This window comes from Gorilla gorilla, chromosome 6, assembly GCF_029281585.2.
Source record: "Gorilla gorilla gorilla isolate KB3781 chromosome 6, NHGRI_mGorGor1-v2.1_pri, whole genome shotgun sequence".
NCBI classification, from domain to species: Eukaryota; Metazoa; Chordata; class Mammalia; order Primates; family Hominidae; genus Gorilla; species Gorilla gorilla.
The window spans coordinates 83,825,481-83,852,270 of record NC_073230.2 but is presented as its reverse complement, the minus strand read 5'-3'; the positions used below and the strand labels follow the sequence as shown (position 1 = coordinate 83,852,270).

Sequence of the window (26,790 nt, the reverse complement as noted above, 5' to 3'; positions counted from 1 at the left end):
CCATCCACAGCTGGCATGGCCCAGATGGAAGGGTGGGGGTCCTGGCCCGCTCAGAGGAGATGGGCAGCAGTGGTCTGAGAAACACCGCAAGTGGCGCTGTCCCCGGGAGGCCCGGCGGGCTCTGCCCAGCGCCAGCCTCGGCCTTGGTCTGCGTCCCACCTACGCCGAGCCACCCCCGAGCTTCCCCAGACAGAACCATGAAAACAGCCGAGAGAGCAATGACTTAGTGTGTGAAAGGCATGGATGGATTTTATTGATTACCCTATATCTACAATTTGAGGTAAAATAGAAGCAACACATAAAAGGGCCTATTTCTGCTACCATGTCATATAATTCTCCATTGTGAATATTGTGATAAAGCTACTGAAAACTATGCCGTCACAGAGCCTAGCTTCTTGTAGAGCTGGTATTTTACAACTCGCATTGCCTATGAAATCTCAACACATGTAAGACTCTCCTAGGAAGGCGCAGAACGTCAGAGGTTGCATCCTTAGCCCCCTGACCCCTCCTCACTCCCCGTGCTGGCACCTCAGGGTTACAAGAAGAACTAGGAAATAATGCCGGCCACGGCGACCCCTGGAGAGGGGGCCGGCTAGAACAGCGTTCCTAAGAATCCGCGCCACAGCAGGTCCCGCGATGTTGGGGCCTTAGTGTCATCGAGCTAGCCCCAATCCTCAACCCGATCTTCAACTTCTGGTACACCATGCATTTTATTTGGACGAAAAGTAAAAGTGGAAGAGGTTCTCTCTGTATTTACTCTATAATTCACACGCTGAGATACTGACCTCTGACTGTTAGGTGATCCAGATGGTTTTGCTTTTAATTATGATAAAAAAACATAGGAACCATGAGAGATAGCTTAGGAAAAGGTTTAGTCAAATATACAGATAGGAACTGTTCACTCAGTCATTAAGGAGAGCCGTGAACAAAGGATCATTTAAATGATTTTTTTTTTTTCAAATAGAAAAACTAAAGAACTGAACTATCACAGGAATTTTTCTTCACTGCAGAAGCTGAGATGTTCCAGTAGGAGAAGTAGGAGATATCTTCACTTGATTGGAAAATAAACACCGTAACTCAAGGCTCTGCTGAGTACATAAAAAATCTGGTGAGATTCATTCCTGTCATTTTCCCTGTCATTTCCCAGCATTGCTGTAAAATCCTGATAGTACATTCCCAAGTACACCAGCCATTCCAGACCCACAGTCACTCTGCTCTTTAATTCACAGAACTGCTGAAAAAGTAGACATTTCTATCTAAAAGTAGAAAAAAAGGTTTGTATAGAAGGTATTTCTGTTATACAAGTATATTACACAGCTTGGGGTAGTAACAGGTCCGAAAAGCTCTTCTCAACCACTGATACTTTAAGCTAAAATAGGAGAGAAAACAAACAAGCAAGCAAAGAGGTTAATCTAATTACAGGAATTTAACAGTCAAGAATATCACAACTTAATTTGCAAATTCAGGTAACAATGACTTGGATTCAGAAGCACTCATAAAGCGGGATGAAACCTTAAGTCCATGAGCTGACAGGGTAAGGCAAATTCCAGTACAAGTCTCTGGATTTAAAAAAAAAAAATCCATTGTCAAAGTTTCCTGACTTCGGGTCTCAAGCTACTGCTCCTATTATAACTTGGCCAAATTTAAGAAATCTGGAATAACAGGATCAGACTTGTTAACTCAACTCTGCAAGATGAACAAAAGATCTGCAGCTCTGTGAGACTCTGCAAAATACTATTACTATGGAAAAAAAAAAGTCAGTCTAATGATTCTGACTCATAGTGAATTCCAATGAGGAGGACAACGTTGACTCTATTTAGAAACAGAACATTCTTTTTAAGGCAAAAGTGCTTTTACATCTTTGACTGAGAGACATATATTGATCCAAGGAGAATCTCCCTGTAGAATCTTCTAGCTTAAATATCCGGGAAGGCTCCCACCTGGCTCCCACATTCCCTGAAGGCAGGGCCACCATCTTATGTGAAAGTGGGGAGATCACATTAGCTACGCGTATGCAGGGGGTTCAGATGGACACCACACAGCATCCCTGACACAGAAACTGATTTACCCTAGGAGGGAAGAGGTCTACCACGTGGGGTCTGGTTCTTGCTTGATCTGAGAGCTTCCATCAGTCTCTTTTATTTCTATCAACAGAAACAAAACGGTACCGATTAATTATTTTGCAGACCTGCTCAGTGATAAATCCATTCGTACCAAACTATTTACTAAGATATGGTTTAATAAGAAGGACAAGACACCAAACATCAAAAGAGCTTCAGAGAGACATCTCTTTAGCAATACATTCAAAATTTTGTTACTTATGTTTTCAAAGTAACATACATCTTCTGGCTTACATGCATTTAAAGGACACACGTTAGGTTATCTAGGTTATGTAGCAGAGTCATTCACGGAGAATTTACCAAGTCATCTGGGGGAAATGGAGCAAAAGCAGCTATGCGTCATCACTCAACAGCATAACCTGCAAATCCAATTCACCCAGAAGAAAGAGAGCAAAACCACCACCCAGTTCTAGTGAAATAGTTTAAATGCACAGTCCTTTGTCCGGATAAAAAAGTCTTGGCTGGGCAAGGTGGCTCGCGCCTGTAATCCGAGCACTTTGGAGGCCAAGGCTGGCGGATCACTTGAGGTCAGAAGTCTGAGACTAGCCTGGCCAACATGGTGAAACCCCGTTTCTACTAAAAATACAAAAATTAGCCAAGCATGGTGGTGCAGGCCTGTAATTCCAGCTACTCGGGAGGCTGAGGCAGGAGAACTGCTTGAGCCCGGGAGGCGGAGGTTGCAGAGATCGCGCCACCTCACTCCACCCTGGGTGACAGAGCAAGTCTCTGTCTTTAAAAAAAAAAAAAAAAAAGAAGAAGAAAGAAGAAGTCTTAAGGACTTGCAGGACCACCCCACCCTTTTACCTTCTGTGGCTGGAACTTCCAACTGGCTTGGTTCAGCTGATTCTAAAGAGAAACACAGAGACTGATTTCCACATTGTTCAACAGCTGCTTTATACTATGTAAAGAACCCAGGAGGAAGAAGAGAGAAAAGCCCTCTAGACTCTGTACAAACACAGATGCATGATGAAACAATGCTCACGGTCTTGAGATGGAGCACACGATTATCCAAGTGTACTTTCAAATTTCTGTTTTTCAAATGTGGTCCTAAGTTCACATATACAACTGAAGTTTGAAAGTCTTAACATAGCTCTACCATGAAAACAAGCTCCTTAGTTATGCTTTCTCCCTTATCCTTCTGTTTACTCCCTTTAATAAAAGCTTTTCATTACTTTTTTTGTTTTTCTTTGTATGTTTGTTTTTTTGAGACAGAATCTCCTTTCTATTGCCCAGGCTGGAGTGCAGTGGCACGATCTTGGCTCACTGTGACCTCCGCCTCCCAGGCTCAAGCGGTTCTCCTGCCTCAGCCTCCTGAGTAGCCGGCACACGCCACCACGTCCGGCTAGTTTTTGTATTCTTAGTAGAGACGGGGTTTCACCATGTTGGCCAGGCTGGTCTCGAACTCCTGATCTCAAGTGATCTACCCTTCTCAGCCTTCCAAAGTGCTGGGATAACAGGCGTGAGCCACCGCGCCCAGTCTCATTACTTTCAATGACTCACACAGCACCAGGCCATTCCACTTGTTTTTTAAGGAATTTTTTAAGAGCACAATCTGTACATTTCTACTGAAGAACATTTTGCTCACTGACTTATGGCAGACATTAGAAACAGATGGCAGAGTCAGGTTAAAGTGACGGCCCTCTTGCTCTGCCATTTCATCCTACCCATTAGTCCTGGGGTTCCTGATGTTAGGCCTGAGCTGGGATAGGGGGTGCAAATGGTCTGCAGCCCCCAGTTCTCAATCAGGACCCACAGCTTGAATTTATGTTTTGATCAGCTGTCAAACCCGGGAGTGAAAACCACAGAGAAGCATGTGTGTGCTGTGTAACTGAGTCCCCTCAGGGCAGGTGACTGAGAGCCGAAGCCACACGCAGGCACGCCATGTGTGCCACTGTGCAGGCAGGAGTAGCTCCGGGCCCTCCCCTGCCTCGCTCACCTTGTATCACGGGGCCTTCTGACTCACTCTGATCAACCAGCTCTGAAAATGAAGCAGATTGGTTTAAATAATGTAAGGATGTATTGTTCCCTTGGAAAAGCATTTTAACATACATTTGCTGTTTCCCTCAGATGAGAAGGAAACAAACCTCAGAGTTCTGATATGTCCCTCAGAATCACTAATTCATAGTAATTACCATAAAACTCGATTCCACACTACCGCACAAGAACAGGAACAAAAGAGAACATTTTATTTATTTATTTATTGAGACAGAGTTTTGCTCTTGTTGCCCAGGCTGGAGTGCAATGGCACGATCTCAGCTCACTGCAACCTCCGCCTCTAGGATTCAAGCAACTCTCCTGCCTCAGCCTCCTGAGTAGCTGGGATTACAGGCATGCGCCACCACACCCAGCTGATTTTTGTATTTTTAGTAGAGACAGGCTTTCACCATGTTGGACGGGCTGGTCTCCAACTCCCAACCTCAACTGATCCGCCTGCCTCAGCCTCCCAAACTGCTGGGATTACAGGCATGAGCCACCGTGACTGGCCTCACTTTTATACATTTTTAATAATAAAGTTAAGAAAACAAAACACACTCGCAAAATTAAGTTTGGCTCAAAATACTATTGAAAATGACATCAACGTTAAGGAATTGAAAGGACATTTGTTCACTCGCTCAGCAATATTTGACAGCCCCATGTGTGCCAGGCACTGTGCTGAAATACTAACAGAAGCAGGCACATTGTGACTTACTTTGTCACGAAATCCAAGCACAGTAATTATAACAGTCATAAAAGCAGTAATAAATATAGATTGTATTCGCTGAGCACATACTGTAGGCTAAACACATACTAGAGGCTAGACGCTGTTCTAGGTTAGGGAGATGCAAACTCTTTTCTTGCAGAGCCAATTAGTAAATATTTCAGGTTTTGCAGGCACACACTTGCTGCTGCCATCTCTCAATTCTGCCATAAACAAATGGACACTATGGTGGTTTCAATAAAACTTTATGCATACACGTCGGCAGGAGCTTGCTGACACCTGTTCCAGATGCTTTCCATCTACTGGAACGACTCCCCCAAAATCGGTGCTATTATTACCATTTTATGATTAAGTGCATCGAGGATAGGAAGTTAAGAAGCTTGAATAATTTTACAACTAGGAAGTGCCTGGTGTTTTTACTGAGGGCTAAAACAAGTATTTGGCATGGTTACTGACATAGGTGAAGTAACGTGATATACGTTAAGCACGTATACACACTCACACGCACACACGTCAGACCCCAGGAAAAAACAAAAACAAAACACTTCACAAAATACTCACGGTTATTAATCACAAGTCCTGGAAATGGTCTAAAGAGAGAAACAAATTGTAAAGTATAACAATTTATTTTCACTCTGTAAGAATTTACAGTATAATTGTTTATTCAACTCATATCTAGCCCACGTCATTTACGTACTACAATGAGAAGTATTATCCATGACCTTATAAGCTTATGGAAGAGATAGATATGTATCAATAATAAGAACACTGTTAGAAAGTGTTAAGCTACTAGTAAATGGAGGAAAAACAAAAAATAGAAACGCAGAGCAGGGAACAGAGTGATTCTAAGTTCAACATACGGAAGAACGGAAGGGGCTTTTTGCCTAACTCCTGGGAGTGATATGGAGAATGACCGTGGGTGAAGTGGAACCAAAATATGAGATTTTGAGGGAAAGAAGATTGGAAGAAGACGAGTGTATGAGAAGCCTCAAGAGGATTTATTATGAGATTTCTGAGTGCCAGTCCTAAGAGACCTGAACTAGAGACAGTGGCAATCTGATGATGAACTGATTGGGTAGGTTGAGTCGTAGCTGTTTCTGGGAGGCTGGAAGACAAAGGGGAAGATAACCTGGGGTTGGTGCTCAGGTGGGCATCTCTTACGGTGACAAGGACATGGGAAGGAATGTGGCGCTCATAATGGTGTCAGAGGTGAGTACAATCATCATGCCTGCTCTATGGGAAGGAGCTGACACTCTCAGTGGGAACAACGATCAATCTCATTCACAGACAAAGAACAGAGTGACCTGGCTAACAAATGGCTGATGCGAGGTTGAATCCGTCTGACCCGAAGCCTGTGAGAAGGCGCCCTAAGACAGAGGTTGACAAAGTTCTTTTTTTCTTGTGATGGAGTCTCACTCTGTCGTCCAGGCTGGAGTGCAGTGGCATGATCTTGGCTCACTGCAACCTCCACCTCCTGGGTTCAAGCGACTATCCTGCCTCAGCCTCCCGAGTAGCTGGGATTACAGGCACCCGCCATCATGCCCAGCTAACTGTTGTATTTTTGTAGAGATGGGATTTCACCATGTTGGCCAGGCTGGTCTGGAACTCCTGACCTCAGGTGATCTGCCTGCCTTGGCCTCCCAAAATGCTGGGATTACAGGCGTTAGCCACTGTGCCTAGCTAAGGTTTTTCTACAAAGTGCTAGAGAGTAAATATTTTAGACTTTGGAGGCCGTGCCGTCTCAGTCCCAGCTACTTACTCACTGTGACAGGAAAGCAGCCATGGATAATACCGGTGTAGCTGTGTTTCAGGAAGACTCTAAAAATAGGAGGCAGGCTGAATTTGGCAAACAGTCCTAGTTTGCCAACCCTTTGCCAAAGAATTAAAAGAGTCAGCTTAGTTCGTAGAAGCACATCTGACATTCTAATGATGACACAAGTTATTTTGATTTGTTGATTGCACAGCATAGGAAGCCGGATTCGATGACTACCTGTGGTTGCATTTTAGAAGAGTCAGCCTCATGAGCTCCAGATTCGCTCCTGTGACTAAGCAGGAAACTCTCACTTACCTAATGACCGTGAATTTGATAAACTCGGCAGAGTCTAAGATCCTTCTCATGGAGCTGATTTCCAGGTAGCTGGGGGCTTTGAAGGACACCCCCGGGGGCATGCCATCAACCACCACACAGCCAGGGTTAATTGTGATTTTCCTGTAGGGAACTTTCACAGGAAAACCCATACCAATAGCTTCACCTACAGGGACAGTGAGACAAACAGCAAAACAGCACAGATTAACCCACCGCCTTAAACAGCCTGTCAAAAGCACAAGATCAACATTTATTTTAAAGACTGTCTCTGCTGTTAACTAAGGTCTTTGTACACTTCAAACAAATTTAAATATGAACCTTAAATTTTTTTTTTTTTGAGACAGTCTTGCTCTGTCACCCAGGTTGGAGTGTGGTGGCTTGATCTCAGCTCACTGCAATCTCTGCCTCCCAGGTTCAAGCAATTCTCGTGCCACAGCCTCCTGAGTAGCTGGGATTACAGGTGTGCGCCACCATACCCGGCTAATTTGAATTTTTTAGTGGAGACAGGGTTTCACTATGTTGGCCAGGCTGGTCTCGAACTCCTGGCCTCAACTGATCCACCTGCCTCCGGCTCCCAAAATGCTGGGATTACAAGTGTGAGCCACACTGCCAGATGGTGAACCTTAAATTCATTAACTTTCATACTGACAATCAATAGTGTAACACTAATGGTATCTTATTAAATAAATTTAGCACAAACAAAAAACTCACTTTTAAATTTTAATTCCTTTTATATAGGATTACAACCATCTAACCATCATCTGCTGAAAAGATCTTATTAAAACAAATCTCTTTGCTTATAGCAACTGTACTTTGCAAATGCAAAACTTACCAAATTTCCGACTAAAGAGGTCATTCACTTGTTCTCTTAGCTGTCTAGCTTTTTCAACTTTCGAGAGTCTTTCATTATCATCATCTGAAACAGTTCAGAGAAAACCCAAAACTTAAATACTGCTGTTTTTTTTTTTATGGTAAACAGATGGTATCTCACGATGTTGCCCAGACTGGCCTTGAACTCTTGGGCTCAAGTGATCCTCCTGCCTAAGCCTCCCAAGTAGCCAAGACCACAGGTACAAGCCACTGCTCAATGATGCACTTTTAATCCCAATTTTTAGGAGCTCTGTGTAATGTTTTCAAGCATATTCCATTTTTTAATGATTTAAGTATTCGAGCACTTCGAGCTAATTAAATTTGAAATTGTTTAAAATAATGCCTAACTAAAAATGCTACAAATTTATTCTTGTTATAAAGACCTTTACCTGCTGTTTTATGTAGATTTTTTTTTTTCCCAGATGGAGTATGGCTCTGTCACCAAGGCTGGAGTGCAGTGGCGCCATCTCGGCTCACTGCGACCTCCACCTCCCGGGTTCAAGCACTTCTCCTGCCTCAGCCTCCCAAGTAGCTGGGATTACAGCCATGCACCACCAGGCCTGGCTAATTTTTTTTGTATTTTTAGTAGAGTCAGGGTTTCACCATGTTGGCTAGGCTGGTTTTGAATTCCTGACCTCAAGCGATCCTCCCGCCTCAGCCTCCCAAAGTGCTGGGATTACAGGCATGAGCCACCGTGCCCGGTCTCATATAGACTTTTTTTAAGGAACAGACTAGACATTTGGGAGGTTAACAGGATTTAGCTCATGCCAAGTGCCAAAACTTGCCGGAGCTGTTTGGAGAGCAACTGTATTTGGAAGGCAACTGCTGTAGGAGTCTGGGAGGAGCACCAGGCAATGTGTAACGTATCTGAGTCCCCGGATGAGCTGAGCAAACCTCTCTAGTTGGGAAAGTCCAAGAGGCCCTGAAGAGACCCCCAAAAACTCTGATGGAAGCAGAGAAATCATACCTGGAATTGTCACCTGAATGATGTTAAGGTCTTCAACACCTGATGCAGTAGTATTAACATTGGGTGATGAATTTATTTTTCCTGAAGATATACATTTAAAATCAGAATTTGTAGAAAACACGGTCAACATCTCTAATAATCATGCTGTCTGAGACTGTTTTATCTCAGTCCTGTTCAAGGTTCTTTCTTTCCATGGCAGATCATTTCAAGAAGACACGATGCCCCCTGAAGGGCTGCCTTTCACTGTTTTTCTCTTCCTGGGGGTGCTTAGGAGATCATCACACACTTACAGAGCCACCCAATTATTAAAGAACTAAAAATTGTGAAATAGCCCGAACTACAACTTTGAATGGGTTTTCTTTTTTCTTTTTGAGATGGAGTCTTGCTCTGTTGTCCAGGCTGGAGTGCAGTGGTGTGATCTCGGCTCACTGCAACTTCCGCCTCCTGGGTTCAAGTGATTCTGCTGTCTCAGCCTCCTGAGTAGCTGGGATTATAGGCGCCCGCCACCACGCCAGGCTAATTTTTTATATTTTTAGTAGAGACAGGGTTTTGCCATGTTGGCCAGGCTGGTCTCAAACTCCTGACCTCAGGTGATCCACCCACCTCAGCCTCCCAAAGTGCTGGGATTACAGGCGTGAACCACCATGCCCGGCCTCAATGGCTATTCTTTAAACAATGTTTGTAAACCACAGCTGCACAATGCATGCCTAAGAGCGTGTGTTCTATAGCAATGAAAATACAGAAAATACACTCACTGGGAGGGCTCTTAGAGGAGGTGCTCTCCTTAATCGCCGTCTCAAACATTTCGGGCCTATAGACAAAAGAGAAAAAAAAGTGCTGATCAAAGAGTAGAACTCTGACATTAAAATTTAAACAACTCAAAGATTTACAAACCAGTAACTCTGTAAAGTCTAAATTCAATTCTTAGTCATGAAGAACAGAAATCACTTGCTTATCTAAAGAACCACAGCCAAAAAGACAAACCACAATTGTAAACTTAACATCCATTGCTGCCTCTCATTGGCTGCCCTTCCCCTACGCTGGTTTTATTGGCATCTTCTTTCCAAGGTTAGAATGTATCCTGAAAAGAATCAGCGCCAGACTTGAGGATGGAAAGAGAAAACGCCCCACATACGCAGCATGGAAACACAAGATGGGCTGTGAAAACAGGAGCACTTGAGGATCTCACTCTGGAAGCAGAAGCAGAGGCTTAGAGGCTGCCAAACCTCTGCAGACCTGGCCAAAAGTATAAAAGGTGGCCATTGGCCAGGCGCGGTGGCTCACGCCTGTAATCCCAGCACTTTGGGAGGCTGAGGCAGGCAGATCATGAGGTCAGGGGTTTGAGACTAGCCTGACCAACATGGTGAAACCCCTTCTCTACTAAAAATACAAAAATTAGCTGGGCATGGTGGCACATGTCTGTAATCCCAGCTACTTTGGAGGCTGAGGCAGGAGAATCACTTGAACCCAGGAGGCGGAATTTGCAGTAAGCTGAGATCACACACCACTGCACTCCAGTCTTGGGTACAGAGCAAGATTCTGTCTCAAAAAAAAAAAAAAAGTGGCCAGCTTTGCTTGAGAGCATCCCTGGGTGACTCAAAATTAAGCCTGACACCAAGTAAATGAAACCTAAAATTCATTTCAATTGATTTCAAAATAATTCATGTGTATTAGCATGTACTATAAAATTCCAATTATTCTTATTTCTTTTTTTTAATTTTTTTTGAGAAAGAGTCTTACTCTGTCATCCAGGCTGGAGTGCAATGGCACGATCTCCTCCACCTCCTGGGTTCAAGTGATTCTCCTGCCTCAGCCTCCCTGAGTAGCTGAGATTATAGGTGCCAGCTACCACCCCTGGCTAATTTCTTTTTTTTTTTTTGTATTTTAAGTAGAGATGGGGCTTCACCATGTTGGCCAGGCTGGTCTCGAACTCCTGACCTCAAGTGATCTGCCTGCCTTAGCCTCCCACAGTGCTGGGATTTATGGCCGCACCCGGCCCATTCCTATCTATTTCAATTATCTTAGCCTAATCCACAGATGTTCAAGCAAACAGGAGAAATTAAAAATATTCTATTAAGTTGGAGAAATAAAAGGACTTAAAACACTAAACAGCTGCTCAGATTCCAGCAGCATCAAGTAGTAACAACACAGCTGTGTAGATTTAGCAACCAAAAGTCGTTCTCTCTCTAGTATGGTGGAGTCCTCCTTCCCTTCTACCAGCAGCATAAGGAAAATTTCTTCTTTTTTTTTTTTTTTTGTTTTTGAGATGGAGTTTTGCTCTTGCTGCCCAGGCTGGAGTGCAGTGGCACGACCTTGGCTCACTGCAACCTCTGCCTGCTGGGTTCAAGTGATTCTCCTGCCTCAGTCTCCCAAGTAGCTGGGATTACAGGCATGTGCCACCATGCCCAGCTAATTTTTGTACTTTTAGTAGAGATGGGTTTCATCATGTTGGCCAGGTTGGTCTTGAACTTCTGACCTCAGGTAATCCACCTGCTTTGGCCTCCCAAAGTGCTGGGATTACAGGTGTGAGCCATCGCACCTGGCCAGAAGTTTTAAACATATACAAGAGTGCAGCTTAAAAAGGAGTTTTTCTGACTCCAGAGCTAATTCAGCCCTGCCACAAACACAAACCCACATACCCATCTCCCAGTGTCAAACACAATCAACTCATGCTAATTCCACTTCATCCAATTTCCTTACTTTTTAATGATGAACTTAATTTTGGCTTTGTTTCTGAGTATCTTCTCCAGCCTCGGAATGCCAAAAGTCGATGGTCTTCTGAATGGCACACCCTCAGGTAAGCCTTCCACGTAAAAGTCTTCTGGGAAAGACTCAAATAATGCGAACGGCACCTTCACAGCTTGTTTAAGGCCAAGAGCTTCCCCTGCAAAACAGCCGCGTACACAAAACAGAACATGGGCGAAATGACGCCATTCAATCCTGAAAAACCCACACGTTGCCAATGACAGGGATACTCCAACGCTCAGTATCCCACTCTGCTCCCTCCTACTCCCATGAAGGCACCCTGCGTGGCAGTAAGAAGGTTTCAAAATAGACTTACCACATTTCTCATTGAAGAGATTTTCAACTTTCTGTTTTAGGTCCGTGATTTTGGCATTCCAGGCCTCTGCATATAAAACATAAGAGAGTTAAATTGCAATACTTATCACAGTACTTATCAATACACGTTCACAGGCAGGAGTGTTTCATCTTATTTGTGCATCTTGTTTTTTTTTTTTTTGTTGAGACAGAGTTTCGCTCTTGTTACCCAGGCTGGAGTGCAATGGTGCGATCTCTGCTCACTGCAACCTCCACCTCCTGAGTTCAAGCAGTTCTCCTGCCTCAGCCTCCTGAGTAGCTGGGATTACAGGCATGCACAACCATGCCTGGCTAATTTTGTATTTTTGGTAGACACGGGGTTTCTCCATGTTGGTCAGGCTGGTCTCGAACTCCCAACCTCAGGTGATCCGCCCACCTTGGCCTCCCAAAGTGCTGGGATTACAGGCGTGAGCCACTGCGCCTGGCCTTATTTGTGCATCTTTAAGAAGAAATAAAAAATGCATAATCTTTTACCACGATATGACTTGACAACTACTCCCATCCTGATACATAAGCAAACTGTTTTAGTACATTGCTTTTATGTTGACTACAAATAAGTGAACAAATGCTAAAATAAACAAATGAAAACCCCCAAAATGCCCCCACAAATTATAGGGTCTACTACATGCGAGGTATGGTTCTAAGTACTTTAAATGACAGAATTTATAATCCTCATCATAACCTCATGAGAAAGAAAGTAATGTTATTACCATTTTGCACAAAGGGAAACTGAGGCAGGGTGTGTTCGCCTGCCCAAGTGGCATCGGATTTGAACTCAGATCTGAACTCAGGCAGCCTGGCTCTACCGGCTATTCCTTTAACCTCTGATATATACTGACTCACCAATAAGAACAATTCACCTGGTAAAATGAAACATAATGAACGTATTCTATTTAAAACTATGAAAGAAAGAAAAATAAAACGCTTACTTACCAAAGGAAAACTCTCTCCCTCGTGGCTTGAAGGGAACGTTAGAACCGTTAGTCTGGGTCGGGGTTCGAACAGCTGAGGTTTGAGGATTGTTGTTATTAGGGCCTAAAGGACAGAAAAAATAATGATAATCAACACACATTTAATGACGTAAGTGTCTCTAGGTTACAATCTTCAAGTCCAGCCTGTGCCAGAAAACAAAGCTAGGTTCAAATTGAAATGGGTATTCTTGTCATTCCGGCGAGTTCCACAGAAACCATTTTTCTATTTCTACAGAAACCCATTTTTCTTTTCTTCTTCTTCTTTTTTTTTTTTTTGAGACAAAGTTTCGCTCTTGTTGCCCAGGCTGGAGTTCAATGGCGCAATCTCGGCTCACCGCAACCTCCGCCTCCTGGTTTCAAGCGATTGTCTTGCCTCAGCCTCCCGAGTAGCTGGGATTACAGGCATGCGCCACCAGGCCCAGATAATTTTGAATTTTCAGTAGAGATGGGGTTTCTCCATGTTGGTCAGGCTGGTCTCGATCTTCCAACCTCAAGTGATCCGCCCGCCTCGGCCTCCCAAAGTGCTGGGATTACAGGCGTGAGTCTCCATGCCTGGCCCTAATTTTGTATTCTTAAAGCAGGCCTCCCAGGCCCCGTGAACTTGGCTCTGCCCTTTAGGAAAGGCTGGCATCTTGTATATAAGAGAGATCTTCCTCTGATCTCTTCCGGAAGGAGGAAAGTCAAGGGTTCAATATATTTTTAATTCTTGGCATTTTTGAACAGAAATAATTAATCAGGTGTAAGTTGTCCATGGATGCCTGTTGGCTATCTTATGAGAAAGCAGGCTCTCTGAAAGTGTGCCACATGACTAAATTGGGACTTCTGCACCACTCAACACCAGTACAGCAAACTCTTATTTAAAAACTTGACACCTGGGATATAGAGAATGATCCTAACGCAGTGATTTCCTTCTGCATTTATGAAGAGATGGAAGAAATATCCATACTTGATAGTTGGTTGGAGATTGTCTTTAGTATTGTATGCAGTATTTTAACACTGTGAGCCTGAAAAGATGAGAACCAGCTGGGCGTGGTGGCTCACTTGAGGTCAGGGGTTCGAGACCAGCCTGGCCAACATAGTAAAACCCCGTCTCTACTAAAGATATAAAAATTAGCTGGAGTTGGTGGTGGACGCCTGTAATGCCAGCTACCTGGGAGGCTCAGGCAGGAGAATCACTTGAACCCGGGAGGTGGAGGCTGCAGTGAGCCGAGATTGTGCCACTGCACTCCACCCTGGGCAAGAGAGCCAGACTGTGTCTCAAAAAAGAAAAAGAAAATACTTTTATTCAAGGCACTGCTGTTTAAACCACCCTAAACTTTCTTTCCTTAAAAGAATAGAAAAAAATGAAGAGGAAAAAAAAGATAAAACATTCCACATGACTCTGTACCCTTATTTGTTATGATAAAGGAAAAGCATTTTAGGGCTTTTCTTGGGGGCAGTTTATGATGTGATCCATGTTATCTGTTTTCTATTAAGGATTTGAAAATTTTCAATTAGAAGCATTCAGAAATTTAGCTTTATCACAGGCAGCTGTTCACAGTTAAAGCTAGTTTGGTTAACGTCATCTGTATAAACCTGTATAAACACATAGCTAGTGAACTGACATAATTAGTAAACTAGAGAATGAACAGAAACATACCGAGGACTGGCCCTTACCTTCCACAGTGACCTCAATTTCAGGAACCTTTGAATTACTCCCAGGACTTCGTGGTCTTTTGGGGGACTGCAAAGCTGTAAAATAAGCAGAGTTCCTTTTGTATATTGTAGGGAAAAAAAATACAGAAGGAGATGCTTTATAAGAGCAGAGTATTAAAATTCATACAGTTTGGTTCTTTTCAAAGAAACCTGCAGAATTAAACTTGTAGTGTAATCCTCCACAGGGGCTCAACAAAGCTGTGAAAACATGAATGAACTGGGATTGCAAATGTGACATTTCCAATGAAATGTTGTTTTTTCTTTTTTTAAAAGAAAAATAGTTCCATTAAATAAAATACCTTAGAAAGCAAAGTAAACAACTCCAAGCCCCACAAAGATATTGGCCGATTCCGTATGATTTAAGGAATGCGGATAAAGAGTGTCTTAATGCGCTCAAATAGGATACGGAGTACACGTCGTCTCTTACCTTTAGTGTTTATTTTACTAGCCATCCCAGGAGGCAAGTAGGAAATAACCAGTTCAGGTCTAGAAAGAAAACCAAGAAGTGTTACAGTAGCCAGTACAGTGGTGGCCTCACAGCTAGTAAAACGGTCGTGATGTGATCAGGGTTTTTTTTTCTAAAGGCGTTCACAGAATCATCCTGTAACACAATAATTCCTAGTGCTGTGGACAAAAGACCCTGACTTTTCCTTCCCATGACTGGTAAGCCATTTTACGAAGAGTAAATAAGTGACTATTTTCATTAAAAAAGAAAAAAAAGAAAAAAAAAAACGCTAGTGTACTTTCTTTAGCCACTAAAATTCTGCAGAAATGTAGATAAGAAAATCAATCATTAGGCCATGCACGGTGGCTCATGCCTGTAATCCCAGCATTCTGGGAGGCTGAGGCGGGTGGATCACCTGAGGTCAGGAATTCCAGACCAGCCTAGCCAACACGGTGAAGCTCCATCTATTCTAAAAATACAAAAATTAGCCAGGTGTGGCAGTGCAAGTCTGTAAGCCCAGCTACTTGGGAGGCTGAGGCACGAGAATTGCTCGAACCCAGGAGGCGGAGGTTGCAGTGAGCTGAGATTGCGCCACCGCACTCAAGCCTGGGCGACAGAGCAAGAGTTCATCTCAAAAAAAAGAAAGAAACTCAATCATCAATATTTAGTCGCTCTCAAGATTGACCAGGAATAACAGAGCAGATAAAAACCCAGCAAATTAAACTTCCATTCAAGCACTCAGGCATACTGCGAGTCACCACGGGGCCTCACGGTGACTCCGCGGAGGCGATTGTCACTATTTTCCTTGCACGGATGAAGATGATTGAGTATGGGCAGGGGCAATGGACAGTACCCGGACTGCAGCTCACAGCCAGGCTTTGCCATCAAGGACTTACAGCCACGCCTGTCACCTCTAGCTTGAAAAACATCTTAACAGAAATGTCATTTTATTGTTTTGATTCCAGAAACGACTACAGTGGCAAAGAGAACTTACTTTTTAACAACGAACTTGATTTTATTACTCCCGCGGACGATCCTTTCAAGTCGTGGAATTCCAAACCAGGTAGGGCTTCGGAAGGGAATCCCCTCTGGCAAGCCTTCCACATACAAGAACTCCGGGTTTGATTCAAACACAGGATATGGTACTTTTACTGCCTCGGTGAGTCCAAGAGCTTGAGCTGAAAGTGCAAGAGAACATAAGTTGCGGAGGATAACATTTGACACATTCTTTCTTTGTGTCTACATTCTCGAGTACAGTATGGACAAGCTCCCTACGGTCAAGCAATATCCACTTCATATTGAAGGCATTTTGCTTAGGATATGGGGCAAATCTGAAGAACGAGCCTAAAAAATAAGTGCTTTTAGGAGGAACATTTTAACACTTTCAATCAAAAGGAGAGTTATGTTATTAGTGAAAATGACCTCTATGCTCTGGGCAGAAATGACCGAAGGCCATTCCACACAGCAGTGGACCCTGCTGGCCTTTGTGTTATCATCAAGAAGCAGGGTGTCTGTTCACAAACAGGCGGTGTCTACGATACAGCTAAGCAGCACTCAGTTCGAGTGGTCAGAGGCAGGGTAGTCAGGACTCCTGATCTGAGACAGGAAATGTCAACCCCAGGTATTGAGATAATGGACAGAAGTGCCCCAGGAATTTTGCTAGCACTGCCCACTCCTTACTTCCTTCTCCATGACAGACACACCCAATCAACTGAAACACTCTTTCTTGCTGAGCCTCCTCAGAATCGTTCTCAAGACAGCACTCCAGGAAACCGCTGTCAACAAATCTAAGCTGAAACAAATGATGAAACCTATTTGCCACATGGGTGTTAGCCAGACGAGAAGTACAAACAGTGGAACTGAAACTTATCCCAACACCTCCCTTCCTCTCCCATTCTGACACGCGAGAAAGTGGAATCCAAGAGAAATGAAGTCATCTGCTTGGTTTCAGTAGCAAGTGTAGTGGTAGAAAGAAACAGAAACCCAGTTTCTGGGACCTTCCTTCTTTAGGTCCTGAACTTTTTTTCCTTCTTTTTTTTTTTTTTTTGAGACAGAGTCTCACTCTGTCGCCCAGGCTGGAGTGCAGTGGTGCGATTTCGGCTCACTGCAAGCTCCGCCTCCGGGGTTCAAACCATTCCCCTGCCTCAGCCTCCCGAGTAGCTGGGACTACAGGCGCCCGCCACCACGCCCGGCTAATTTTCCTGTATTTTTAGTAGAGACGGGGTTTCATAGTGTTAGCCAGGATGGTCTCGATCTCCTGACCTCCTGATCCACCCGCCTTGGCCTCCCAAAGTGCTGGGATTACAGGCGTGAGCCACCGCGCCCAGCTGGTCCCGAACTTCTATACTTCATTCAGACATGGCCCTTCGTTGATATGTTATTAAAGACATAAATACTGGCTTTTACTTACCAAATTTCAAATTAAAAATCTCTTCCACTTGCTTCCGTAGCTTGGTAATTCTGACATTCCAATCTTCTTTGACTGGAAAACAAAAAGAAACCCAATAACCATGTTATTTATCGGTGCTGTTGCAAATCAGAATGGATTTTGCTAGAAAGTACTCGTTTGCAGTGATTCTTTTTTGTTTGTTTGTTTTGTTTTATTTTTTTGAGACAAGAGTCTTGCTCTGTCGCCCAGGCTGGAGCGCAGTGGCACGATCTCGGCTCACTGCAAGCTTCGCCTCCCGGGTTCACGCCATTCTCCTGCCTCAGCCTCCCGAGTAGCTGGGACTACAGGCGCCTGCCACCACGCCCAGCTAATTTCTTTTTGTATTTTTAGTAGAGATGGGGTTTCATGGTGTTAGCCAGGAAGGTCTTGATCTCCTGACCTCGTGATCTGCCCGCCTCGGCCTCCCAAAGTGCTGGGATTCCAGGCGTGAGCCACCATGCCCGGCCTGCAGTGATTCTCTTAATTCAGTTTTGTTAAAAGCAAACATTTGGGGTCTCTTTTTAAAATTAATTAATTTATTTTTTATTATACTTTAAGTTCTAGGGTACATGTGCACAACGTGCAGGTTTGTTACATATGTATACATGTGCCATGTTGGTGTGAAAATTTGGGGTCTTAAGGAAAATAATAATTTCCGGTACTTGCCAAATATCAGAAAAACTGCAGAAAGACAGAATTAATTAATTTATTTAGCGACAAGAGTCTCGCTATGACGCCCAGGCTGGAGTGCAGTGGCGTGATCTCAGCTCACAGCAACCTCCGCCTCCTGGGTTCAAGTGATTCTCCTGCCTCAGCCTCCCGAGTAGCTGGGATTACAGGTGGCCGCCACCACGTCCGGCTAATTTTTATATTTTTAGTAGAGACAGGGTTTCACCATGTTGGCCAAGCTGGTCTTGAATGCCTGACCTCAAGTGATCTGCCCGCCTCAGCCTCCCAAAGTGCTGGGATTACAGGCGTGAGCCACCGTGCCCAGCCTAGAAAGACAGAATTTAAATTTAAGTTTACATTGTAAATAAAGTGAAATTTGTCCACATGAAAGAGTGCTCAAAATCAGTGCTTCTCACACATTCCTCCTTGGAGAAGTCCCTCAGGGAACTCGGGTCAGAGCAGGGAGGCCAGCTGCATGAGGTTCAAGGGCTCCCACGCCAGTTTCAACAAGAGGGACTTTGCTTTTATTTGCTTTCTCTACAGGCAATCCTCGTTTTATCTAACAGATGTGTGCCTAAAAATCTACATAAAGCAACACTTCACTAATCAAAGTGACTTTTCGCATCAGAAATCAATGATAAAGGGACGGAATTCATGTGGGGGGTTGGAGTGGATGCAGGCGTGAGTGGGTCCAGCAGATGGAAACACAGCTGCCAAGTCTGCCCTGTCCTTAGCTTCTGCAGGAGGTGTGGGGAACTCTGCCGTCTACAATGTGATGCTGGACAGAGAGCTGTCTGTCATCTTCGACCAATTCCATGGCATTCAGGACACTGTGATAGGGGAAGGAACGCACTTTCTCATCCCATGGGAAAAGAAACCAATTATTTTTGACTGCTGCTCTTGAGCACATTACGCACCAATTATCACTGTGAGCAAAGATTGTCACCATCACACTGGGCGTCCTCTTCCCGCCTTGTTGCTGGCCAGGTACTTGCATCTTCCAATTACTGGAGAAGCCAATGAAGAATGTGCTGCCATCCATCACTGCGGAGCTCCTCAAGCTGGGGGCGGCTCAGGCTGACGCTGGAGAACTGATCACGCAGGGAGAGCTGGGCTCCAGACAGGTGAGCAATTAACTTCGGAGCAAGCAGCAACCTTTGGGCTCCTCCTGGATGCTGTGACCTTGGATCTGACCTTCGGGAAGGAATTTGCAGAAGCAGTGGAACCAAAGAGGTGGCTCAGCAGGAAGAAGAGAGGGCCAGATCCGTGGTGGCAAGGGCTGAGCAGCAGAAGACGGCGGCCATCATCTCTGCCGAGGGCGACTCCAAGGCCACGGAGTTCATCGCCAGCTCAGTGGCCACCACAGGTGACGGCCTGATCAAGCCCACAAGCTGGAACCATGGAGGACACTGCGTACCGGCCCTCCAGCTCTCAGAACTCACCCATCTGCCCGCGGGGCCATCTGTGCTCCTCCAGCTGCCCCAGTGCAGGCCGCCCTGCCCTGCACCTCCTCCAGCCAACTGGGCCACAGCACCAATGACTTTTACTACCGCCTTCCTTCTGTCCCCACTCCAGAAATCACTGTGCAATTTCACGAATGGCTTAAAGCAATGGACATAAAAGGAAAAATCACTTCAGAAAAAAAAGAAAGCAATGGTAAAAGACCTAGAGACGTTATTCAGCTTCACTCACAGTGACAGTGGGGTGTGTTTTCCTATCCCTAAGACAACCATTGCCTTTTAAACATCAAAATTTAAAAAACAAACAAACAAACAAACAAAAAAGCTATTATAAAGACATGTAGAATATCACTGATGTGGACAGAGTGTTCAGGTGTGGACGAGGTGCGGATGAGGATGGAGGTCAACTTGAAGACAATGCAGGATGACTGAAGTGTTTCTGGATGAGCAAAGGAGGGAAAGAGAGAAAGAGGAAAGAGGTCGGGGGGTGGAGGGTTCGCCTCGGTGTGGAGGTCATCTCTGATTGCTGACAAATGCAGTGGAAAATGTTGGAGAAGGTCTGACAGTATTGCTAAAGGTTGGTGGTTTCAGAAAATCTTATAACATTTCCTTTACTTTAAAAGAAAACTTAGCATCTCAAGGGTTGAATGTGAGTTGTTTTTTCCCTGTGGATTTCAGAGTAGGCCATTCAGCCACAGAAAATAACTCTGGATGAACCACATTTGAATACTACCAATAAAGACCTCGGACTTTCCTCCTCTAAGGTCGAGCGCCTCTATTAACTGCTCAGCCTCCTCTTCTGCCCCAACCCCACCCCCTCCTCCCCCACCTTGCTCCTCCCATGCAGGACTTCACAGCCTCCTCACAGAGCCAGGTGCCACCTCCCACTCCATCACGTGCCTGGCTCCACTGCCTTCTCGCGTGTGACATCTCCCTTTCACCAAGCTGAGGACACTGTGCACCCGTGGTGTGTTTAAGCAGACAATTCTGATGGCCACAAAATTCTTTTCTCTTGTGGTCTGTGACTTGAATTGTCCTGTCCAAAGACTAACGCATGTTCCACGGGCAGGCCAAGTAAGGTGTTGTTGGAATGAGGAACCACCAAGCACCTTTAATTCCTTCCAAGATCATTTATGAATGGGACAAAGTCAAGTGCTGTTAGTGACGACAAGAGTGGAGATTCTCCTTCTGGTGAATCTGCTGCACTCTGGTGACGATGGCAGGTCCGGCACTGCTCCAGCACCCAATCCTTGCAGTGACTTCTATGACACTTGCACATTCTTTATACAATAGAGGCTTCGCATTCTCAGTTTTTGCAGTCACTCACTGTCACAACTGCCCCTAACAAAAGTGGTGACTGCACTCCTCACAACCTTGAATTTGAGCTTTGTCTTGAGAAATGAAGGTTTCTACAGGTTTCATCATGTTCAGACTAATCCAAACTGAAGATCTACCTCCAGGAAGATTTTTCTTTCTCCATTACTTCCCTGAGCAAAAAATGTGTCACTTCCAATCTTCAATTCTTCACCAGTACTTTGATTGCTTGACCAAATCAACAGCATGCTGAGGTTAACCTATGAGTTAAGCATTGACTTTTATCTTCTCCACTGCAGGACTCCTGGACCAAGATAATTTTGTTACCTTGCTACAGAATTTCTCAGCCACTTTCCATGCCATAATCCACACAAAATCTATTTGGCACACTGACTGACCTTCACTAATGTCCACAAGGTACTGTGAGAGCTGAAGGAGAAGTATTTTAGGGCACACCCAGGAACCAACTTGAAACATTTGTTCACCTTAGTAGTCGTGAGCATGATTAACTGCACCAATCTGTACACACCTAATACAATACACATACAAATTTCATACTTGATTCCTAACACTTATTTCCTAACAACAGAAAACTTCACACTACAGGGTATGGGCATTTACACACTACAGGGTATGGGCATTTATTGGTTCTTGGCAACAGAAGTTCCTAAGGTGGCTGATGATCTACAGTGTGATCACTTCCTCTGACATTACACAACAGCAAACAAAAAGAAGGAGGTTGGGTGCAGTGGCTCATGCCTATAATCCCAACACTTTGGGAGGCCAGGGCAGGTGGATCACCTGAGGTCAGGAGTTCAAGACCAGCCAGACTGACATGGTGAAACCCCATCTCTACTAAAAATACAAAAATTAGCCCAGGTGTGGTGGCGTGCAGCTGTAGTCCCAGCTACTTGGGAGGCTGAGGCGGGAGAACTGCTTGAACCCGGGAGGCGGAGGCCCCAGTGAGCCGAGATTGCGCCACTGCACTCCAGCCTGGATGACAGAGTGAGGCTCCATCTCAAAAAAAAAAAAAAGATAGGAAAGAAATAAAGGCACACTTAGAGCTCTAATAAAGAAAATAACATCATTCATTGAACAGAGACTTCTTAGATCTTCCCTATTAGGCTGTGATATTTGTGTGCAGGTCAGAGTTACAGTCTTTGCCATTTTAGGAACACGATACATACGAATAAACATTAAGGTCTAAATGCATATAGCAGGTACTATCCTCGAGCAGTTGAAATGTTTGAAATGTGGCTACTTGGAACTGAAATATGCTGTGAGTATGAAAGATGCGCCAACTGTCAAATAAAGAACATGGGATAAAGACCGTGAAATACTTCCCTGTGTATTTCTTTATAATGATTACAGGCTGAACTAGAACGTGGACGATTACACATGTGGCTTGCATTTGTGGGGCACACTGCCTTTCTCGTGGATAGCAGTGGTCTACGGTCAAAGCTTGAGTTATCTGCACACTGCAGGTGTTCACATTGATAAATCAAGGAGTGCCTGGATTGAGCTTCTGCAAATGATTTTTTGGGGAGGCAGGGGAAGGGGGACTTCCATAATTTTAAAAGATTAACTTTTAAAAGCTTTAAAAGTATCGATCTGTGCTTTTTTTTTTTTTTTTCTGAGAGAGTCTTGCTCTGTTGCCCAGGCTGGAGTACAATGGCGTGATCTCGGCTCACTGCAAGCTCCGCCTCCCGGGTTCATGCCATTCTCCTGCCTCAGCCTCCCGAGTAGCTGGGACTACAGGTGCCCGCCACCAGGCCCGGCTAATTTTTTTTTATTTTAGTAGACATGGGGTTTCACCATGTTAGCCAGGATGGTCTTGATCTCCTGACCTTGTGATCTGCCCGCCTCAGCCTCCTAAAGTGCTGGGATTACAGGTGTGAGCCACCGAGCCCAGCTGATCTGTGTTTTTAAAAAAGGATTTCACAACTAGTTTACCTGGTGTATTCGTTCTTGGCTGAGTAACTTCAGTGGTACTGTGAGTCAGAAGTTCTGGTCTGTAGAAACAGAGTTGATATTAGTAATAAAGCATTTAGAAGCAACTCACAGGCCTTTCTCACACAGCTGTGCATTGCCAATTAGTTATAAATATGGTTCATCCTGCCTTCATTTTATAGTGAAAAAAAATCATTTTGGTGACGAGTTTATTTTGAAAATGGCAATTTTCAGATATTCGGGTGAGACCTTCAAAGTCATCCTATATTTAAGATAAACAGGCGAAAGTCACTTTTCCCCCAAACCAGCTCAATTCTGTTTCTGAATCTTAGATGAACTGTCCCACAGCACAGCCAGAAGCAGCTCGCTGTAGCATCTTAAACGTTTCCTATCCCTTATAACTCAGTCCCAACAAGCACACAGAGGCATGACCCCAATCAGTAAGCAAGGTTTACCCTTCCACATCCCATCAATGAGTGGAGAGAGGCCTTCTGTTCCTAACCCTGCACCCAAACTAACCATTGTGTTATCCTTCAAAATCAAGCCAGAATTACCTTTCTAAAGGGCAGATCCACATTATTTTCAGAGGCATCTGCCTCGAGACCACTTCGTGACTGCCTCTGCGTTCGTAGGATCTCAGGCCTTCCTCCACTTGCCCACCCAAGTCGATCCATGCAACCCCACCACGCCCACGTGGCAGTCCTCACTCCACACACGGTGGGTGAGTTCTGTGGATACGCAGGCATATTTGCCACCTCCTCCCCCTACTCATATGATTTCCTTCACTTGAAACACCTTCCGTCTCTTCTGGATGCACAAGTGACCGAGCTGGGTGTGCCATCCTTGCCTTCTCCCTTAAAAACGCTCAATAACACTTCATTGCATTTTTCTATTTTTTTTTTTTTAATTATTTTGAGATGGAGTCTCGCTCTGTTGCCCAGGCTGGAGTGCAGTGGCGCGATCTCGGCTCACTGCAACCTCCGCCTCTAGGGTTCAAGTGATTCTCCAACCTCAGCTTCCCGAGTAGCTGGGACTACAGGCTCACACCACCGCTTCCAGCTAATTTTTGTATTTTTACTAGAGATGGGGATTCATCATGTTGGCCAGGCTAGTCTTGAACTCCTGACCTCAAGTGATCCACCCGCCTTGGCCTCCCAAAGTGCTGCGATTACAGGCGTGAGCTGCCGCACCCGGCCTTCAGTGCATTTTTCTTTGTATGAAGGCCCCAAGGACAGTGTTCTTGTTAGACCCAATTTTGCACATCTGATGCTTATACTAATATTTGTTCACTAAGTGAATCTAAATATTAATGCCTTCATTGTCAATAGAAATAAGTCATAAGGTAAACAAAAGGCCCTTCTTCATCAAATTAACCTCTTCTCAGGGAAGACACTGAAACTATTTCTGCAGATTATCATCTTACCTTTTAATAACAAATTTAATTCGATTGCCCACTTGAATGATTTTTTCCAGCCTTGGGATTCCATACCATGAGGGACTTCGGAAAGGAATGTTTTCTGGCAGTCCTTCCACGTACAGATCATTCGGGTGTGCCTCAAATTTTTGGTACGGTACAGCCTTGGCTTCAGTGCTCCCCAAGGCTTCCGCTGGACAAAAATCAAAGCAATTCGGGAGACTACATTTGTATTGAAATCAGATTTTAGTACAATCCAAAGAAAGGCACAGGTCAATTTTGTTTTACTTGAAAAAAACTCTTTCTAGAAACATATTTATTAACTATTGAATAGACTTAATACAGCAAAGACAAGTAGAGATGACCGATCATCAACAGCCAGATTTGGGCAGATTTAAGTGTCCTGGTCCTAAGACAATCTTAATAGCTCTGAGATCTTTAAAAGATTAAAGTTTGTTTTTCAATATCCTTAGGAAGAAAAGAGAGAAAGAAAATCATCATGGACAATAGAGGACACAACCTAAATACTATCTGGAAGCAGCCTTTTGCTACTAAGTGTTCAGGACCGTAATTACCCTCCTCCATCGGCTATGGCAAACTGGTAACACACTTCCGACTACACTTTCATCTGCGTGGCAACCAGATCAATGTTCTTTACCCCTTCAACCTCATGAGCATGCCATTTTAAAGGAAATAACTTTCCACAGATAATTCACAGAATGGGGGCTGGGCGCGGTGGCTCACGCCTGTAATCCCAGCACTTTAGGAGGCTGAGGTGGGTGGATCACCTGAGTTCAGGAGTTTGAGACCAGCCTGGCCAACATGGCGAAACCCCATCTCTACTAAAAATACAAAAGTTAGCCAGGCGTGGTGGCGGGCACCTGTAATCCCAGCTACTTGGGAAGCTGAGGCAGAATTGCTTGAACCCGGGAGGAGGAGGTTGCAGTGAGCTGAGATCGTACCACTGCACTCCAGCCTGGGCAACAGAGCAAGACTCCCTCTCAAGAAACAAAAAACCCCCCAAAAAAACAGGGAAAACTAAAGCTGAGTCCTATTCACTGTATTTACTTTCCTAAAATAAAACAACATTTTAAAAAATGTTACTCCGTAATACATTTTAGTTGAAGGGGTAATTAAAAAAACAGACTTACCAAATTTTTTGCAGAAAAGCTGATCCACCATCTTTCTTAATTTAGTGATTCTGGCATACCATTCTTCCTTTACTGTCAAAATAACAGTAATACAAGTGTTCTCAATTTAATGGGTTTAATAACTTGATTATTAAATATTATTACTATAAAATAAGAGGTATAACTTTTCCTTTTCCTATGGCCAAAATTATTTCTAAGATTCGTGGCCAGGCGCAATGGCTCATGCCTGTAATCCCAACACTTTGGGAAGCCAAGGCAGGCGGGTCACTTGAGGTCAGGAGTTTGAGACCAGCCTGGCCAACATGGTGAAACCCCATCTCTACTAAAAATACAAAAATTAGCCAGGCGTGATGGCGCACGCCTGTAGTCCCAGCTACTCATGAGGCTGAGGCAGGAGAATCGCTTGAACCCAGGAGGCAGAGGTCGCAGTGAGCTGAGATTGCGCCATTGCACTCCAGCCTGGGCAACAGAATGAGATTCCGTCTCAAAAAAAAAAAAAAAAGACAATAATAAAATTATTCCTAAGATTCTAGAATGTATTTATTTCTAAAACAATGCTGACACTGTACAAAAAGAGGAAGAACGAAACATTCATTAGAGCTAGGAAAAAGCAAAACTCAGTGTATTCAGGAACAGCTAGCAGGTAACACTTGCTACAGGAAGATTAGGGCTATGATCTTGCTGCAGTCCTTCTTAGTAAATATCAACAGGGTGATTCCATTCTGTTTTGTCCTCACTCCACTCCACTCCAGAGCAAAAGCAAGCAAGAAAATCAATTATATTTCTATTTATTTTAAAACACATCTAACAGGCTGGGCGCGGTGGCTCATGCCTGTAATCCTACCACTCTGGGAGGCCGAGGTGGGCAGATCACCTGAGGTCAGCAGTTTGAGATCAGCCTGGCCAACATAGTGAAACCCTGTCTCTACGAAAAATACAAAAATTAGCTGGGCGTGGTGGTAGGCACCTGTAATCCCAGCTACTTGGGAGGCTGAGGCAGGAGAATTGTTTGAACCCAGGAGGCGGGAGGTTGCAGTGAGCGGAGATCGCAACCACTGCACTCCAGCCTGGGCAACAGAGCAAGACTCCCTTTCAAGAAACAAAACAAAACAAAACAAAACAAAACAAAATACATCTAACAATCAAGAGATGATATAAATGGCTCCATGCTCTAAAAGGAAACCTTCTTATGTCCTGCATATCATGGACATTCAATGAATGCTTGTTCCATTGACTCGTGTAGACTTCAATAATAAACTGTTCAATGCATTATGCCAGATAAAGCTTGCATCAAAAGTAGAACAAATATTGTTCTTTTACTTCTGTCTACCCATAAATGCAATATTTACAAGTATTTACAATGGGTTAATAAAAAGAAGATGCGTTTATTCTTCTAGAAATTGTTAGAATTTTGACAACATGAATTCTCCTGTAATGGCACATAATTAATAAT

The 26,790-nt window shown here is 44.2% G+C and overlaps 1 protein-coding gene across 13 annotated transcripts in view; it reads right to left on the bottom strand.

The window, feature by feature from the left end:
* Nucleotides 1-223: 223 nt before the first annotated feature.
* The window catches only part of GTF2I (general transcription factor IIi), a 103,061-nt gene continuing 76,494 nt past the window's right edge, over nt 224-26,790 (bottom strand). For 12 of the 13 annotated variants that reach the window (XM_031013089.3, XM_031013086.3, XM_063708157.1 and 9 more), the window contains 19 exons: nt 25,338-25,409; nt 24,196-24,379; nt 22,776-22,834; nt 17,362-17,433; nt 15,946-16,129; nt 14,934-14,992; nt 14,468-14,542; nt 12,774-12,875; nt 11,803-11,868; nt 11,442-11,625; nt 9,497-9,552; nt 8,742-8,822; nt 7,737-7,820; nt 6,887-7,070; nt 5,380-5,408; nt 4,057-4,098; nt 2,925-2,966; nt 2,069-2,144; nt 224-1,369 (listed from right to left, as the gene is read on the bottom strand). In XM_031013089.3, the coding sequence (XP_030868949.1) occupies nt 2,086-2,144; nt 2,925-2,966; nt 4,057-4,098; nt 5,380-5,408; nt 6,887-7,070; nt 7,737-7,820; nt 8,742-8,822; nt 9,497-9,552; nt 11,442-11,625; nt 11,803-11,868; nt 12,774-12,875; nt 14,468-14,542; nt 14,934-14,992; nt 15,946-16,129; nt 17,362-17,433; nt 22,776-22,834; nt 24,196-24,379; nt 25,338-25,409 (1,634 nt within the window). In that variant the 3' untranslated portion in view covers nt 224-1,369; nt 2,069-2,085. Of the gene's footprint in view, nt 2,145-2,924; nt 2,967-4,056; nt 4,099-5,379; nt 5,409-6,886; nt 7,071-7,736; nt 7,821-8,741; nt 8,823-9,496; nt 9,553-11,441; nt 11,626-11,802; nt 11,869-12,773; nt 12,876-14,467; nt 14,543-14,933; nt 14,993-15,945; nt 16,130-17,361; nt 17,434-22,775; nt 22,835-24,195; nt 24,380-25,337; nt 25,410-26,790 lie in introns of all 13 variants that reach the window. The other variant, XM_063708153.1, reaches the window with a different exon arrangement.